This window comes from Gigantopelta aegis, chromosome 3 (genome assembly GCF_016097555.1).
Source record: "Gigantopelta aegis isolate Gae_Host chromosome 3, Gae_host_genome, whole genome shotgun sequence".
NCBI lineage: Eukaryota > Metazoa > Mollusca > Gastropoda > Neomphalida > Peltospiridae > Gigantopelta > Gigantopelta aegis.
Genome location: NC_054701.1, coordinates 63,043,157 through 63,064,896, shown reverse-complemented (window position 1 = coordinate 63,064,896; position 21,740 = coordinate 63,043,157). Strand labels below are relative to the sequence as shown.

General features: G+C 35.9%; 1 protein-coding gene across 1 annotated transcript in view; it reads left to right on the top strand.

Moving 5' to 3' along the window:
• LOC121368771 (neuroglian-like) overlaps positions 1 to 21,740 on the top strand; it is an 88,578-nt gene that overhangs the window by 40,627 nt on the left and 26,211 nt on the right. Inside the window, exons 10-12 of the mRNA XM_041493519.1 lie at positions 15,865 to 16,049; positions 19,245 to 19,335; positions 20,345 to 20,638. Coding sequence (XP_041349453.1) covers positions 15,865 to 16,049; positions 19,245 to 19,335; positions 20,345 to 20,638 — 570 coding nt within the window. The remainder of the gene's footprint in view (positions 1 to 15,864; positions 16,050 to 19,244; positions 19,336 to 20,344; positions 20,639 to 21,740) is intronic.

Here is a 21,740-nt window from a genome sequence, read left to right as displayed (position 1 = left end):
AATGTGTAAGCATAAAACAGTGACACCACAAGTTAATGCATGTAACACACTCTCAAGATTGCTCCTAAAAAAAATTCTGCTAGTAAATGGAAATTATTTGATTGTGATTTTTTATAGGCATATAGCTGAGGGTATAAACTTTATGTTTCAAAGCAAAAAATTTATAAATATTTTTGACAGGAACGGCCATTATTGCAACTTTGACGTAGCCCCTTTAATGCATGCTTTTATGCACTGTACTGCAAAAATTGGGAAAATTGACTGGCATATCAAAGGTACCTATGTGCTCTCCTGTCTGTATAATGGTGCATTTAAAAGATTCCTTGCTACTAATGGAGAAATATTGCAGGTTTCCGCTAAAGACTATTTGCCAAAATTACCAAATGTTTGAAATCCAGTATATATATATATATATATATATATATATATATAGCGATGCCTAATAAATCAATGTGGTGACCTTTAACTTCAACGTTTTTGGTACTACCCGAGCTTGGGTAATCTTCCCCATTTTGGGTATTACACTCTGGAGATGCCCATAATCACATGCGATAAATGGGTGTATGTGGCCCACCTCGCCATTGAGCAATGTAAGGACCTCACTTTAAGGTTGGAACCGATACTGGAATGCAAAATCCCCTGTTGTCTCATGCAGGTGGGACACTAACCCAGTATCTCCCAGCTTTAAATCCTTCGGATTAAAACATATGAATTAATTTTTGAAAGAAAAAAAAGAAGTCTTTATCGTAACAAAGTATAGTATTCACACATTTAATATCTCTATCTATTGAATTGTATCTAGGATCGATCCATGCTGTTAATGTTTAACACCTCATGCACTTGTGTTTAACACATCATGCACTTGTGTTTAACATATCATACATTTGTGTTTAACATATCATACACTTGTGTTTAACACATCATACACTTGTATTAAACACATCATGCACTTGTGTTTAACACATCATGCACTTGTGTTTAACACATCATACATTTGTGTTTAACACATACTTGTATTTAACACATCATACACTTGTGTTTAACACATCATACACTTGTGTTTAACATATCATACACTTGTGTTTAACACATCATACACTTGTGTTTAACACATCATGCACATGTGTTTAACACATCATGCACTTGTGTTTAACACATCATACATTTGTGTTTAACACATCATGCACTTGTGTTTAACACATCATGCACTTGTGTTTAACACATGCACATGTGTTTAACACATCATACACTTGTGTTTAACACCTCATGCACTTGTGTTTAACACATCATACATTTGTGTTTAACACATCATGCACTTGTATTTAACACATCATACACATACGTTTAATACATCATGCACTTGTGTTTAACACATACATTTGTGTTTAACACATACTTGTATTTAACACATCATACACTTGTGTTTAACAGATCATACACTTTTGTTTAACATATCATACACTTGTGTTTAACATATCATGCACTTGTGTTTAACACATCATGCACTTGTGTTTTACACATCATGCACTTGTGTTTTACACATCATGCACTTGTGTTTAACACATCATGCACTTGTGTTTAACACATCATACACTTGTGTTTAACACATCATGCACTTGTGTTTAACACATCATACACTTGTGTTTAACACATCATACACATACATTTAACACATCATACACATACGTAACATCATGCACTTGTGTTTAACATATCATACACTTGTATTTAACACATCATGCACTTGTGTTTTAACACATCATGCACTTGTGTTTAACACATTATACACATATGTTTAACACATCATGCACTTATGTTTAACATATCATACACATATGTTTAACACATCAATGACTTGTATTTAACACATCATAAGCTTGTGTTTAACACATCATACATATACGTTTAACACATCATACATTTGTGTTTAACACATCATACACTTGTGTTTAACACATCATACATTTGTGTTTAGCACATCATACACATATGTTTAACACATCATGAACTTGTGTTTAACATATCATACACTTGTGTTTAACACATCATACACTTGTATTAAACACATCATGCACTTGTGTTTAACACATCATGCACTTGTGTTTAACACATCATGCATTTGTGTTTAACACATACTTGTATTTAACACATCATACACTTGTGTTTAACACATCATACACTTGTGTTTAACATATCATACACTTGTGTTTAACACATCATACACTTGTGTTTAACACATCATGCACATGTGTTTAACACATCATGCACATGTGTTTAACACATCATGCACTTGTGTTTAACACATCATACATTTGTGTTTAACACATCATGCACTTGTGTTTAACACATCATGCACTTGTGTTTAACACATGCACATGTGTTTAACACATCATACACTTGTGTTTAACACCTCATGCACTTGTGTTTAACACATCATACATTTGTGTTTAACACATCATGCACTTGTATTTAACACATCATACACATACGTTTAATACATCATGCACTTGTGTTTAACACATCATACATTTGTGTTTAACACATACTTGTATTTAACACATCATACACTTGTGTTTAACAGATCATACACTTTTGTTTAACATATCATACACTTGTGTTTAACATATCATGCACTTGTGTTTAACACATCATGCACTTGTGTTTTACACATCATGCACTTGTGTTTTACACATCATGCACTTGTGTTTAACACATCATGCACTTGTGTTTAACACATCATACACTTGTGTTTAACACATCATGCACTTGTGTTTAACACATCATACACTTGTGTTTAACACATCATACACATACATTTAACACATCATACACATACGTAACATATCATGCACTTGTGTTTAACATATCATACACTTGTATTTAACACATCATGCACTTGTGTTTTAACACATCATGCACTTGTGTTTAACACATTATACACATATGTTTAACACATCATGCACTTATGTTTAACATATCATACACATATGTTTAACACATCAATGACTTGTATTTAACACATCATAAGCTTGTGTTTAACACATCATACATATACGTTTAACACATCATACATTTGTGTTTAACACATCATACACTTGTGTTTAACACATCATACATTTGTGTTTAGCACATCATACACATATGTTTAACACATCATGAACTTGTGTTTAACATATCATACACATACGTTTAACACATCATGCACTTGTATTTAACACATCATGCACTTGTGTTTTAACACATCATGCACTTGTGTTTAACATATCATACACTTGTATTTAACACATCATGCACTTGTGTTTTAACACATCATGCACTTGTGTTTAACACATCATGCACTTTTGTTTAACACATCATACACTTGTGTTTAACACATCATACACTTGTGTTTAACACATCATGCACTTTTGTTTTAACACATCATGTACTTGTACTTGTGTTTAACACATGCACTTTTGTTTTAACACATCATGCACTTGTATTTAACACATCATGCACTTGTGTTTAACACATCATACACTTGTATTTAACACATCATGCACTTGTGTTTAACACATCATACACTTGTGTTTAACACATCATGCACTTTTGTTTTAACACATCATGTACTTGTACTTGTGTTTAACACATCATGCACTTGTGTTTAACACATCATACACTTGTATTTAACACATCATGCACTTGTGTTTAACACATCATACACTTGTATTTTACACATCATGCACTTTTGTTTTAACACATCATGCACTTGTGTTTAACACATCATGCACTTGTGTTTAACACATCATGCACTTGTGTTTAACACATCATGCACTTGTGTTTAACACATCATGCACTTGTGTTTAACACATCATGCACATGAGTTTAACACATCATACACTTGTGTTTAACACATAATACACATGTGTTTAACACATCATACACATGTGTTTAACACATCATGCACTTGTATTTAAGACATCATACACATACGTTTAACACATCATGCACTTGTGTTTAACACATCATACATTTGTGTTTAACACATACTTGTATTTAACACGTCATACACTTGTGTTTAACAGATAAGGTTAGACTATACCAATTCAAATCCCATAGGCGACCATGTTAACGTTTGTGTTTAAAAACACTATATGCAATATATCAACCAAACTGTGACCCATAAATATCAGTACTACAACCCCTACCTCAAAGTATTAACTGCAGAAAATGGTACCTTTCATGGCTCATTTTCGGTATAACCAGATGTTTCTGCAACACCCCTAGTTTCGCACAAAATTTTAGTACTTTTTTTTACAGGTACCCCATACATGTTCCAAGCACAAGGCTACTTGACACGGTGGTACTACATCAAATAAAATTGCATACATTTTTAGCCCAGATGAAACTAATTTTTTTTACAACCAACACACTCACATTTATAACCAATCACAGGACTTGTGGTGTTAACTTCTCTATCAAAAGTTCGGTACACCTCGAACTTCGACCCAGCCGGAAATTAATTGGTATAGTGCAACCTATACTGATAACATACATGTTTCAAAAGGTGGTGAATCATGTGTTTTTATGACAACCAGGATCTGGTGTCTTCTGACATAAACTGACAACCTCACTGAAACTGTTGTTTCTACAGTGCAACCTAATTTAATGTACACCTCACAAAACACATGTATTTTGTACAGTTTTGTACAAATGCAATATGTCATATTTGAAAAAATAATTTTTTTAAAATAATACTCCTGAAGATATTTATTGTCAGATGTGTGTGTGTGCTCAGCTATATATGTAGAGACAGCATGGCTATTCAGAGTACCTACTCCTTAAACTTATTCCATTGAAACACATGTACTTGACTGACCCCTAGATTATGAAGACCTCAATAGGCACATCAAAGAAATATCAGTATTAAAAAAATACAATGTCTGAGGAAGGAAAAACCAACATGACTGCATCTGTATGAAGTAATGACTTAATGTCCTGCACATCACTGTTGGAAGAAAATCCTGTATGCTGAGTGTGGGCATCTTCAAGTTACCATGTGCGGGAATTTCAAATCCATCAGCTATGCAGATTTTCAAATTGGACCATCAAAACCATTGGCAGCCACCAATATTCCTGACTATATTTTATGTATACCCTACTGCAGTTGGAGGTTTTAAAAATTTGTGATATCTGGAATTATCATGCAGCTTTCGCATATTTATTTTTGATTCATTACTAAAAAAACCTGTTTTTAAGTGACATAATTACCCGAACATCTATTTTATTGCATTATTTTCTAATCCAGATCAATACAATATGTATATTGGATGTCTACAATCTGTAATCCAGCATATCATTTAGCTATTAACATTGGATAATACAGCATTAACAATAAAATAAATCATCAAATTACACCAAGGTAGATAATCAAATCTGGAAAAATTGGTTCCAAATCTAGTATACACTTAAAATACACTTCATGGGAGCAAACTAAGTGATTATTTAAAAAAAAGATTTGATCTGGAGACCTAAAGATATGTTTAACAAGCTTATTGTTATGTATAAATGAGAACAGAAGGCACAATAGTGACAAAAAGTTTAATTATGGCTTTGGTAAAAAAATTCTTCAAAGTAAAAAAATGTTTCCCCTAAAACTACAAATTTGTCTAAAATATGACTTAGCACCCTATAAATATGCCAAAAGGACAATAAAAATCAAGGTCTTTAAAAAGTTAAGCTATCAGAAGTACACACATGAAACATTAACTATGTTTATAGAAGTTAAAGACATTATCCCAATATTGGCACATGTTATTTTTAATGTAAAAATAAATTGCTATTAAAATCTAAGTTCAGACTGCCTAGATATATTAACATATTTAAGCGCAGTTGTATATGGCAAGTCAAACACCATGTAAATAAGAACATTCAAATCTGTATAGTATGAATTATAGGCCAAAACCAACTTTTCCTCAGTGCTAATTTTTGTTCAAACTCCATTCAGAGCTATGTACAGTAATTATTGTCAAGGTCAAGGTCATTGTGAACTTGCATGGCCGAGTGACGGCTAATTAATCAAATAGTGTAGTTTAATTTAATTAAATCACAAAAATCATAATCTTTTTTATTATGCACTGAATATGTGCTATAGGTTAGACTATACCAATTCAAATCCCATAGGCGACCATGTTAACGTTTGTGTTTAAAAACACTATATGCAATATATCAACCAAACTGTGACCCATAAATATCAGTACTACAACCCCTACCTCAAAGTATTAACTGCAGAAAATGGTACCTTTCATGGCTCATTTTCGGTATAACCAGATGTTTCTGCAACACCCCTAGTTTCGCACAAAATGTTAGTACTTTTTTTTACAGGTACCCCATACATGTTCCAAGCACAAGGCTACTTGACACGGTGGTACTACATCAAATAAAATTGCATACATTTTTAGCCCAGATGAAACTAATTTTTTTTACAACCAACACACTCACATTTATAACCAATCACAGGACTTGTGGTGTTAACTTCTCTATCAAAAGTTCGGTACACCTCGAACTTCGACCCAGCCGGAAATTAATTGGTATAGTGCAACCATAATACACTTTTGTTTAACATATCATACACTTGTGTTTAACATATCATGCACTTGTGTTTAACACATCATGCACTTGTGTTTAACACATCATGCACTTGTGTTTAACACATCATACACATACGTTTAACACATCATGCACTTGTGTTTAACACATCGTGCACTTGTGTTTAACACATCATGCACTTGTGTTTAACACATACACATACGTTTAACACATCATGCACTTTTGTTTAACACATCATACACTTGTATTTAACATATCATGCACTTGTATTTGACACATCATGCACTTGTATTTAACACATCATGCACTTTTGTTTAACACATCATACACTTGTATTTAACACATCATATACTTGTATTTAACACATCATACACTTGTGTTTAACACATCATGCACTTGTATTTAACACATCATACACATACGTTTAACACATCGTACACTTGTGTTTAACATATCATACACATACGTTTAACTCATCATACAATTATGTTTAACACATCATACACTTTTGTTTAACATATCATACACTTGTGTTTAACATATCATACACTTGTGTTTAACACATCATGCACTTCTGTTTTACACATCATGCACTTGTGTTTAACACATCATACAGATACGTTTAACACATCATGCACTTGTGTTTAACACATCATACACTTGTGTTTAACACATCATACACTTGTGTTTAACACATACACATATGTAACACATCATGCACTTGTGTTTAACATATCATACACTTGTATTTAACACATCATGCACTTGTGTTTTAACACATCATGCACTTGTGTTTAACACTTCATGCACTTTTGTTTAACACATCATACACTTGTGTTTAACACATCATACACTTGTGTTTAACATATCATACACTTGTGTTTAACACATCGTGCACTTCTGTTTTACACATCATGCACTTGTGTTTAACACATCATACAGATACGTTTAACACATCATGCACTTGTGTTTAACACATCATACACTTGTGTTTAACACATCATACACTTGTGTTTAACACATCATACACTTGTGTTTAACACATACACATATGTAACACATCATGCACTTGTGTTTAACATATCATACACTTGTATTTAACACATCATGCACTTGTGTTTTAACACATCATGCACTTGTGTTTAACACTTCATGCACTTTTGTTTAACACATCATACACTTGTGTTTAACACATCATACACTTGTGTTTAACACATCATACACTTGTGTTTAACACATCATGCACTTGTATTTAACACATCATACACATACATTTAACACATCATACACATACGTAACATATCATGCACTTGTGTTTAACATATCATACACTTGTATTTAACACATCATGCACTTGTGTTTTAACACATCATGCACTTGTGTTTAACACATCATGCACTTTTGTTTAACACATCATAGACTTGTGTTTAACACATCATGCACTTTTGTTTTAACACATCATGTACTTGTACTTGTGTTTAACACATCATGCACTTTTGTTTTAACACATCATGCACTTGTATTTAACACATCATGCACTTGTGTTTTAACACATCATGCACTTGTATTTAACACATCATAAACTTGTGTTTAACACATCATACACATACGTAACATATCATGCACTTGTGTTTAACATATCATGCACTTGTGTTTAACACATCACACACTTGCGTTTAAGACATCATACATTTGCGTTTAACACATCACACACTTGCGTTTAACACATCAGACACTTGCATTTAACACATCATACACTTGCGTTTAACACATCACACACTTGCGTTTAACACATCATACATTTGTGTTTAACACATCACACACGTGCGTTTAACACATCACACACTTGCATTTAACACAACATACACTTGCGTTTTACACATCACGCACTTGCATTTAACACATCACACACTTGCGTTTAACACATACACTTGCGTTTAACACATCACACACTTGTGTTTAACACATCACGCACTTGCATTTAACACATCACACACATGGGTTTAACACATCACACACTTGCGTTTAACACATCATACACTTGCATTTAACACATCATGCACTTTTGTTTAACACATCATACACTTGTGTTTAACACATCATACACTTGTGTTTAACACATCATACACTTGTGTTTAACACATCATACATTTGTGTTTAACACATCATACACATATGTTTAACACATCATGCACTTGTGTTTAACATATCATACACATACGTTTAACACATCATGCACTTGTATTTAACACATCATAAACTTGTGTTTAACACATCATACACATACGTTTAACACATCATACATTTGTGTTTAACACATCATACACTTGTGTTTAACACATAATACACATGTGTTTAACACATCATACACATGTGTTTAACACATCATGCACTTGTATTTAAGACATCATACACATACGTTTAACACATCATGCACTTGTGTTTAACACATCATACATTTGTGTTTAACACATACTTGTATTTAACACGTCATACACTTGTGTTTAACAGATAATACACTTTTGTTTAACATATCATACACTTGTGTTTAACATATCATGCACTTGTGTTTAACACATCATGCACTTGTGTTTAACACATCATGCACTTGTGTTTAACGCATCATACACATACGTTTAACACATCATGCACTTGTGTTTAACACATCGTGCACTTGTGTTTAACACATCATGCACTTGTGTTTAACACATACACATACGTTTAACACATCATGCACTTTTGTTTAACACATCATACACTTGTATTTAACATATCATGCACTTGTATTTAACACATCATGCACTTGTATTTAACACATCATGCACTTTTGTTTAACACATCATACACTTGTATTTAACACATCATATACTTGTATTTAACACATCATACACTTGTGTTTAACACATCATGCACTTGTATTTAACACATCATACACATACGTTTAACACATCGTACACTTGTGTTTAACATATCATACACATACGTTTAACTCATCATACAATTATGTTTAACACATCATACACTTTTGTTTAACATATCATACACTTGTGTTTAACATATCATACACTTGTGTTTAACACATCATGCACTTCTGTTTTACACATCATGCACTTGTGTTTAACACATCATACAGATACGTTTAACACATCATGCACTTGTGTTTAACACATCATACACTTGTGTTTAACACATCATACACTTGTGTTTAACACATCATACACTTGTGTTTAACACATACACATATGTAACACATCATGCACTTGTGTTTAACATATCATACACTTGTATTTAACACATCATGCACTTGTGTTTTAACACATCATGCACTTGTGTTTAACACTTCATGCACTTTTGTTTAACACATCATACACTTGTGTTTAACACATCATACACTTGTGTTTAACATATCATACACTTGTGTTTAACACATCATGCACTTCTGTTTTACACATCATGCACTTGTGTTTAACACATCATACAGATACGTTTAACACATCATGCACTTGTGTTTAACACATCATACACTTGTGTTTAACACATCATACACTTGTGTTTAACACATCATACACTTGTGTTTAACACATACACATATGTAACACATCATGCACTTGTGTTTAACATATCATACACTTGTATTTAACACATCATGCACTTGTGTTTTAACACATCATGCACTTGTGTTTAACACTTCATGCACTTTTGTTTAACACATCATACACTTGTGTTTAACACATCATACACTTGTGTTTAACACATCATACACTTGTGTTTAACACATCATGCACTTGTATTTAACACATCATACACATACATTTAACACATCATACACATACGTAACATATCATGCACTTGTGTTTAACATATCATACACTTGTATTTAACACATCATGCACTTGTGTTTTAACACATCATGCACTTGTGTTTAACACATCATGCACTTTTGTTTAACACATCATACACTTGTGTTTAACACATCATGCACTTTTGTTTTAACACATCATGTACTTGTACTTGTGTTTAACACATCATGCACTTTTGTTTTAACACATCATGCACTTGTATTTAACACATCATGCACTTGTGTTTTAACACATCATGCACTTGTATTTAACACATCATAAACTTGTGTTTAACACATCATACACATACGTAACATATCATGCACTTGTGTTTAACATATCATGCACTTGTGTTTAACACATCACACACTTGCGTTTAAGACATCATACATTTGCGTTTAACACATCACACACTTGCATTTAACACATCAGACACTTGCATTTAACACATCATACACTTGCGTTTAACACATCACACACTTGCGTTTAACACATCATACATTTGTGTTTAACACATCACACACGTGCGTTTAACACATCACACACTTGCATTTAACACAACATACACTTGCGTTTTACACATCACGCACTTGCATTTAACACATCACACACTTGCGTTTAACACATACACTTGCGTTTAACACATCACACACTTGTGTTTAACACATCACGCACTTGCATTTAACACATCACACACATGGGTTTAACACATCACACACTTGCGTTTAACACATCATACACTTGCATTTAACACATCATGCACTTTTGTTTAACACATCATACACTTGTGTTTAACACATCATACACTTGTGTTTAACACATCATACATTTGTGTTTAACACATCATACACATGTTTAACACATCATGCACTTGTGTTTAACATATCATACACATACGTTTAACACATCATGCACTTGTATTTAACACATCATACATCATAAACTTGTGTTTAACACATCATACACATACGTTTAACACAACATACATTTGTGTTTAACACATCATACACTTGTGTTTAACACATCATACATTTGTGTTTAACACATCATACACTTGTATTTAACATATCATGCACTTGTATTTAACACATCATGCACTTGTATTTAACACATCATGCACTTTTGTTTAACACATACACTTGTATTTAACACATCATACACTTGTGTTTAACACATCATGCACTTGTATTTAACATATCATGCACTTGTGTTTAACACATCATACACATACGTTTAACACATCGTACACTTGTGTTTAACATATCATACACATACGTTTAACTCATCATACAATTGTGTTTGACACATCATACACTTGTGTTTAACACATCATACATTTGTGTTTAACACATCATACACATATGTTTAACACATCATGCACTTGTGTTTAACATATCATACACATACGTTTAACACATCATGCACTTGTATTTAACACATCATAAGATTGTGTTTAACACATCATACACATACGTTTAACACACCATACATTTGTGTTTAACACATCATACACTTGTGTTTAACACATCATACATTTGTGTTTAGCACATCATACACATATGTTTAACACATCATGAACTTGTGTTTAACATATCATACACATACGTTTAACACATCATACACTTGTTTAACACAACATACACATACATTTAACACATCATGCACTTGTATTTAACACATCATAAACTTGTGTTTAACACATCATACACATACGTAACATATCATGCACTTGTGTTTAACATATCATGCACTTGTGTTTAACACATCACGCACTTGTGTTTAACACATCACACACTTGCGTTTAAGACATCATACATTTGCGTTTAACACATCACACACTTGCGTTTAACACATCAGACACTTGCATTTAACACATCATACACTTGCGTTTAACACATCACACACTTGCGTTTAACACATCATACATTTGTGTTTAACACATCACACACTTGCGTTTAACACATCACACACTTGCGTTTAACACATCATACACTTGCATTTAACACATCACGCACTTGCATTTAACACATCACACATTTGTGTTTAACACAACACGCACTTGCGTTTAACACATCACACACTTGCGTTTAACACATCATACACTTGCGTTTAACACATCACATGTTTTGAATTGTTAGATATGTTGCTGGTCTTTAATCAGCACATGTATTAATTTTGACCCAGCATTTTATATTTGCTCAAATTTACCATGGTACCAATTTACCAAAGATCAAAAGTTAAAGTTTGTTTTGTTTAACGACATAACTAGAGCACATTGATTAATTAATTGTTGGCTATTGGATGTCAAACATTTGGTAATTCTGACACATAGTCATCAGAGAAAACCCACTACATCTTTCCTAATGCTGCAAGGGATCTTTTATATGCACTTTCCCATAGACAGGAAAGCACATACCACAGCATTTGACCAGTCGTGGTGCACTGGTTGGAACAAGAAAAAACTCAATCAGTTGAATGGATCCACCGAGGTGGTTTGATCCTGTGACGCAAGCACCTCTATCGAGCTCTCAACTGACTAAGCTAAATCCTGCCTTCAAAAAAACCAACAAAAAAACACATATATATATATACATACAGTCAAACCTGCCTTCGCGGCCACCTCCATATGGCGGCCACCTGTCCATGGCGGCCACCCTGAGGTCCCCCGAATGAATTTTACTATATATTTTACCTCTATATGGCAACCACCTGCTCAACACGGCCAGCGGCCACACTTTTGTCATAAAAAAAGCGAGAATGAACCTGCTATTGCGGCCACAATTGTTTTTTAGTGCAAGTTATAAAGAAATGTCGGCAATCGTAAAAAAAAAACGTAAGATGTTTTTGTTGATATAACCAATTGGCTTGATAAACAGCGGTCCTTTAAAGGTCGTCGGTCGCTTAGCTGTGTTCGTTAATTAACAAGTGTTTTTAATCTGGATTAACGGTGCGATGTACTAGTCATCGGTGGTGGTCATTAAACGCAGTTGATAAGAGGGTATCTAGCCTAAAACAACTGGAGTTAAACGTGTCAACTCTAGAAGGAATTAAATACTGCTGCAGTTTATTTCTGATATTTATTTTCAAAATGCCACCTAAACCCAGTAAGCCAATCGCGTTAACATTGGAACAGAGAGTAAAGGTCATTAAAAAATCAGAGAAAGACAAATTGAGTGCTAGAAAAATTGCTGAACATTTCGGGGTGGGTAGAACTCAGATTGATGGCATTTTAAAGAGAAAAGCGGAGGTGTTGGCAGATTATGATAACAACCAGCCCTCTGAAAGAAAAAGGCAGAGAAAACTTACAGGCAATGAGGATATTAACATGTTGGTTTGGAAATGGTTCCAAGATGCCACTGCTCGTAGAATAAATGTCAGCGGTCACTGATTAAGGAGAAGGTGTTAAAATTTGCCGAAGATTTGGAAATAGCGAGTTTCAAAGCGTCAAATGGGTGGCTGGATTCATTCAGGCATAGGCACAACATCGTAGCAGGTACACTAAGTGGGGAGCGAGGTGACGTAAGTGACACTGCAGTTGAGGACTGGAAGTCAAAGTTGCCAGTGGTATGTGACGGGTATGCTCCTAAGGACATTTTCAATATGGACGAGACCGGTCTCTTTTACAGGGATACAACAAAGGCAACCCTTAAAGTGAAAGGTGATGAATGTGCTGGTGGTAAGCGCTCTAAGGAGAGACTGACCGTGGCACTATGCGCAAGTATGACCGGAGAAAAATGTGTTCCTCTAGTCATAGGAAAGTGCAAGAAACCACACTGTTTTAAAAACATAACACCAGAATCTCTACCAGTAACATACACCAACAACAAGAAACCACGCTGTTTTAAAAACATAACACCAGAATCTCTACCAGTAACATACACCAACAACAAGAAACCACGCTGTTTTAAAAACATAACACCAGAATCTCTACCAGTAACATACACCAACAACAAGAAATCACGCTGTTTTAAAAACATAACACCAGAATCTCTACCAGTAACATACACCAACAACAAGAAACCACGCTGTTTTAAAAAATATAACACCAGAATCTCTACCAGTAACATACACCAACAACAAGAAACCACGCTGTTTTAAAAAATATAACACCAGAATCTCTACCAGTAACATACACCAACAACAAGAAACCATGCTGTTTTAAAAAATATAACACCAGAATCTCTACCAGTAACATACACCAACAACAAGAAACCACGCTGTTTTAAAAAATATAACACCAGAATCTCTACCAGTAACATACACCAACAACAAGAAAGCATAATTTTTTGTCTTGTTTTTAATTACGTTTTTGCACATGTATATGGCTCCTTAATAGTTCTATTGCAACATACGTGTAATTGTTTTTAAAAATTCGGACTTACATATGACCTGCATACGGCGGCCACCTCTCTATGGCAGCCACTTTTGTCATGTCCCACGAGTGGCTGCCATAGACAGGTTTGACTGTATATATATATATATATATATATATATATATATATATATATATATATATATATATATATATACACACATATATATATACATATATACATGTATATACAGTAGAATCTCGTTGGCTCGACCTCAGAAGGGTCGAACACACCACAACACAAGTTTTTGTTTGTTAAACGCTTATATTAACTGATGATGGGTCGAACACATCCAGGGTCAACTATAAGCCTTTGCTTGAACTAAATTATTGGTCCCATCTGTGTTATTAGCTATATTTCCCTCGAACTGGTGACCCATCAAAGATCAAATGGGAAACCACCGAAAAGGACCAACAATTGCTGCGCTTGCGCAGTTGGTTATTACAACATTCGGATTACTTATTTAGGCGGAACGAACTATAGATGAATCAGGGAATCGCAACAATAGCCATGCAATCCATTCTTTACTACACTTGTCATGTTGTTTGTTAAGCAGCTATCAGTAATGATCTTTCAAGTACAACTAGTGTTACGGTAACTGTTAGATGAACCGTGATAGCAATCAAACAGTTAGTGCACAAATGGGGCTTGGCATAAAGCGTTACTTTGAACACGTCTGCAAGACCAGTTTTAAATGAAACAATGGGCCAGTTAATCAGCTGTCTTCACTTCAGCAACCACACATTTAATTAATACCGACAAGGGCTTCTGCATCACACAGTGGGCGTAATTTCTAGTAAATTCGTTCACTCAGATATTTTGCTATATAACACATTGATGAAATTTTACCAAAATAATATGTATCTAATTCAACTTTCTAACTGATGTTACGGAAGAACACTTTCTCAAGCACAGACGGGGTTCGAGCCAGCGGGATTCAACTGTATATATATGTGTGTGTGTGTGTGTGTGTGTGTGTGTGTGTGACCAGGTCATTTTTTGAAGTTTGGTCTGACCAGAGACCAGCTTTATATATATATATATATATGTTTTTGACCTTATAGCTGAAGTACCAGTGATTGAAGGAAGGGCTGAACCGGTGGTGAAGATTCTTCGAGGTGGAACCGTCTCACTGCCGTGTCGGGCCTCAGGGAACCCCAAACCAGTGAGAAGGTGGTTCAAGGGTGATCAGATCATTAAACCAGGCAGACGGTACAAGATTTCGGCAGATGGAGATCTTCAGTTTGATGTGAGTACAATTTTAGACCCACTTTCCATTAACGCGATTTTGTGTGTGGAAACATGCATGAGTTTATCAATACAGAGGATTTTTCATGTAACCTGCTTTTATTTAATTGATTTTGTTTTTGTTTAACGACACCACTAGAGCATATTGATTAATTAATCATCATATTGGATGTCAAACATTTGGTAATTCTGACACATAGTCATGAAAAGAAACCTACTACATTTTCTATATGCAGCAAGGGATCTTTTATATGCACTTTCCTACAGACAGGAAAGCACATACCACAGCCTTTGACCAGTCATGGTGCACTGGTTGGACCAAGAAAAAATCCAGTCAAATGAATGGATCCGCCGAGGTGGTTCGATCCTGCGATGCAAGCACCTCAAGCGACTGAGCTAAATCCCAACCCTTGTCAATACAGAGCAGCATTTTTCATTTACACATTCAAAACAAAGTCAATCAGTCAATAGTTTTTCAGTGCAATAACATCATAGCGTGAAGTATTTAGGGGCCGTCCATAATTTTCAACATTTTCACGAGTGTACAAACCGTACACTTTTGACCTCCCCACCCCTCTAAAAGTGTACATCCTCAAATGAAAAATGTTGATCAACATTTTTAATTTTCAAAAAAAGTATACGCTGGCCCCTTAGCCTTCTCCCTCCCGTGTATGGTTTGTGCGCTCGTGAAAATGTTGAAAATTATGGACGGCCCCTTACTAGTGACTTAAAAGTACACTTTGACGTCAAATTTTGTATAGTAATTCACTTGGGAAAAGACAGATATGAAAAAGCACATAAATCGCAAACAGTATCATGTAAATTAAAAGTGGCTTGGCCCAGGAGAGTGAAAAATCCATAGGTGTGTGTGTGGGGGGGGGGGGGGGGGGGGGGGGGGAGGCTTATTTTTGCCCTAATTAAATGAAAATGCCTGAATCTAGATAACAACATTTATTCATATTTGCATTATACCAAACAGAGGGGCGGGACGTAGCCCAGTGGTAAAGTACTCGCTCGATGTGCGGTCAATCTGGGATCGATCCCCATTGGTGGGCCCATTGGGCTATTTCTCATTCCAGCCAGTGCACCACGACTGGTATATCAAAGACCGTGGTATGTACTACCCTGTCTGTGGGATGGTGCATATAAAAGATACCTTGCTGCTAATCGAAAAGAGTAGCCCATGAAGTGGTGACAGCGGGTTTCCTCTCTCAATATCTGTGTGGTCCTTCACCATATGTCTGACGCCATATAACCGTAAATAAAATGTGTTGAGTGCGTCGTTAAATAAAATATTTCTTTCTTTTCTTTTCTTTATACCAAACAGCTACATATAGGTTTCCAAACAAACCACCACTTATTTTTACATGGATTAAAACTAGAATTATGGAAATACATGTTGAAAACTTTTTAGGTGAGCTAATTTTGCCTGAAAGTATCCATCATTTTTGGCCAAATGCGAAAATTTGCTCAAACAGGGGTGGTGGGAGGTATCCGTTGACCTCTGTCACCCTCCCCTCACCCCGTCTTTAAAAAAAAAAAATTGTTTGAGTATTTTTGAAATATGATATAATTACCATATGTTTAATTTATGGTTTGGTTAGAGTGTTTTTGAAATATATTTTGTTGGACTATTTTTGAAATATGATTTAGTTACAGTATTTTAAAAATGTTGTTTGTCATATGAGCGAATGTGCATTGAGCTGCAGTTAGGCACTTCCTACAAGTAGTTTGGCCCAGCTCATCGGTCGTCGGCAGTGATCCATATTAGTCTAACCTCTACCATTTGACCAATCCCGCTTGGGTGACCCACAGTGATCCATATTAGTCTAGCCTCTACCATTTGACCAATCCCACTTGGGTGACCCACAGTGATCCATCTTAGTCTAGCCTCTACCCTTTGACCAATCCCGCTTGGGTGACCCACAGTGATCCATATTAGTCTAGCCTCTACCATTTGACCAAATCCCGCTTGGGTGACCCACAGTGATCCATATTAGTCTAGCCTCTACCATTTGACCAATCCCACTTGGGTGACCCACAGTGATCCATCTTAGTCTAGCCTCTACCCTTTGACCAAATTCCACTTGGGTGACCCACAGTGATCCATATTAGTCTAGCCTCTACCATTTGACCAATCCCACTTGGGTGACCCACAGTGATCCATATTAGTCTAGCCTCTACCCTTTGACCAATCCCGCTTGGGTGACCCACAGTGATCCATATTAGTCTAGCCTCTACCATTTGACCAATCCCGCTTGGGTGACCCACAGTGATCCATATTAGTCTAGCCTCTACCATTTGACCAATCCCGCTTGGGTGACCCACAGTGATCCATATTAGTCTAGCCTCTACCCTTTGACCAATCCCACTTGGGTGACCCACAGTGATCCATATTAGTCTAGCCTCTACCCTTTGACCAATCCCGCTTGGGTGACCCACAGTGATCCATATTAGTCTAGCCTCTACCATTTGACCAATCCCGCTTGGGTGACCCACAGTGATCCATATTAGTCTAGCCTCTACCATTTGACCAAATCCCGCTTGGGTGACCCACAGTGATCCATATTAGTCTAGCCTCTAACATTTGACCAATCCCACTTGGGTGACCCACAGTGATCCATCTTAGTCTAGCCTCTACCCTTTGACCAATCCCACTTGGGTGACCCACAGTGATCCATATTAGTCTAGCCTCTACCATTTGACCAAATCCCGCTTGGGTGACCCACAGTGATTCATATTAGTCTAGCCTCTACCATTTGACCAATCCCACTTGGGTGACCCACAGTGATCCATCTTAGTCTAGCCTCTACCCTTTGACCAATCCCACTTGGGTGACCCACAGTGATCCATATTAGTCTAGCCTCTACCATTTGACCAATCCCGCTTGGGTGACCCACAGTGATCCATATTAGTCTAGCCTCTACCCTTTGACCAATCCCGCTTGGGTGACCCACAGTGATCCATATTAGTCTAGCCTCTACCCTTTGACCAATCCCGCTTGGGTGACCCACAGTGATGTATATTAGTCTAGCCTCTACCATTTGACCAATCCCGCTTGGGTGACCCTACCAAGAACTGAAGCTCCCACTGGTATAGCTCTCTGTGACACTGAGACATACAAGCTAACTCACCACGTCAAGGGACGGACAATGAGATAGTACTTGTGAAAGAAAGTGTTTCATTAATCTTTCAGGATGTAGGAATTGTAGATGGTGGATCTTACTCATGTGTTGTCAGCAACAAGTTTGGAAAAGATGAAAGGCAAGTCAGTGTGGTCATTCAGGGTAAGTGTGATATTTTGTTTTGTTTGATATTTGAAGTATTCGATAAATAGGGAAAAGCTAAAAGGACTTCCATGTGCAGTTGAATCCCGTTGGCTCGAACCCTGTCAGTGCTTGAGAAAGTGTTCAAACCATCAGGTAGTTCGACCTAACCATTCGGTCAAGATTGTGTAAGTGTAGCTCGGGACTTCATTCTTGGTTCGAGTGTTGCGGTGTATTCGACCCTTCCGAGTTTGACCCAACGAGATTCTACTGTATTTGATGAAAAAGATATATTAGTTTTATTTTTAAAATAGTTAACAGATTATGGAGGTAATAATCAGTTGCAACAGTTGTTTTAACTTCAAGGCTACCATAATGTTTTACCGTCTATATTTAGAAATGACAAGAATAATTTCTGTTTTAAAAAATGGCAAGAATAATTACAGGTATCCTTTTTTTCACAAATGACAAGGATAATTGTTCTATTCTTAGAAATTATAAAATTCACAAGGATAATTATTAATATTTTTTAACAGTTAACAATTTGTTTTTAAAAATGACAAGAGTAAATGCTCTCTCTCTCTCTCTCTCTCTCTCTCTCTCTCTCTCTCTCTCTCTCTCTCTCTCTCTCTCTCTCTCTCTCTCTCTCTCTCTCTCTCTCTCTCTCTCTCTCTCTCTCTTACTAATAACAAGGATAATTCTTATATTTGTAGAAATGACAAGTATCATTGTTATATTTTTAATGACAAGGATAATTGTTCCATTTTTGTTTAGAAATAATAAAAATTATTGTTATCTTTTAATGTCAAGGATAATTCTTTCATTTTTAATGACAAGGATAATTATTCAATACATGTATTTTTGTAGAAATGACAAAAAATTAAAAAAATATTTTGTTTACAAATGATAAGGATGGGTTTTTTTATATGACAAGGATAATTGTTCTCTTTCTAGAAATGATAAGGATACTTGTTCTTTTTTTGATAGTTGTTCTATATCTTTTAATGACTAGGATTTTTTTTTTTTTTAGAAATGACAAGGATAATTGTTCCACCTGTTAACAAATTTGTCACCAGTGGTGATGACGTTAGTTTTCACTGCGAGGCTGTTACTGACTACCGAGAACAAGCCAATCTCATCATAACTTGGTTGAAGAACAATGAGACCATTGAAACTGAGAGTGACGTGTACAGAGGAAGACTTGCCATTACCCATGATGCACTGGTTCTGCATGATGTGGTTGTTGGTGACCGAGGAATGTATACATGTGTTGCTACATCCTCCATTGACTCAGCAAAAGCAACAGCACAATTAAAAGTAAAAGGTATTTTACTTTTCATTTTACACAGAAAATATTACAAGTGAGTTTTTTAGTCGGTTGATGTTTGGGTGGATGGACAGATGAATGAATGGGTGGATGGACAGATGTATGAATGAACAGATGATGGACAGACACAGCTATTTGGATAGAATATTTAAAGGTATATGATATCACATAAAATATTATGGCTATATTGTGAATGAAAACAAAATTGCTTCCACCTCTACATGGTGATCCTTGAAAGGTCTCAGCCAATTAAGAGTGGTTTGATCATTTTGGATTATAATAATTCTCTGCCAGTCCACCCTGCTTCATTGATGAACTGTTCCTGACATTCCTTCCTCTTTTTGTTCCTCTACCACATTTCTTCATCCATCCCCCATCCATCCATCCATCCATCCACCCATCCACCCACCCAAATCCATCCATCCATCCATCCACCCATCCATCCATCCATCCATCCATCCATCCACCCAAATCCATCCATCCACCCATCCATCCATCCATCCACCCATCCATCCATCCATCCATCCACCCACCCAAATCCATCCATCCATTCATCCACCCATCCATCCATCCATCCATCCATCCATCCACCCATCCACCCACCCAAATCCATCGATCCACCCATCCACCCATCCATCCATCCACCCAATTCCAAACACATCCACCCACCGACCCATCCAACCATCCATCCATCCATCTATCCACCCACCCATCCATTCAGTATCCATCTTTCGATTGGTCTTTCCATTCATCCATTTATAAATCCATCTATCTATCTATCTATCTATCTATCTATCTATCTATCTATCCATCCATCCATCCATCCATCCATCCATCCATCCATCCATCCATCCATCCATCCATCCATCCATCCCTCTTCTTTCCTCCAACCCTCCATCCATCCATCCATTCATTATTCACCTATCCAAAACCCACTCACCAACCAAGCCCACACACGCACCTACCCACCTACATTGTAATATCCATCCATCCACCCAAAACCCAGTCATCCATCCATAAACCCACCCACCCAACTATCAAACCCATCCATCCATCCATCTATCCATCCATCCACCCTCCCACCCACCCACCCACCCAC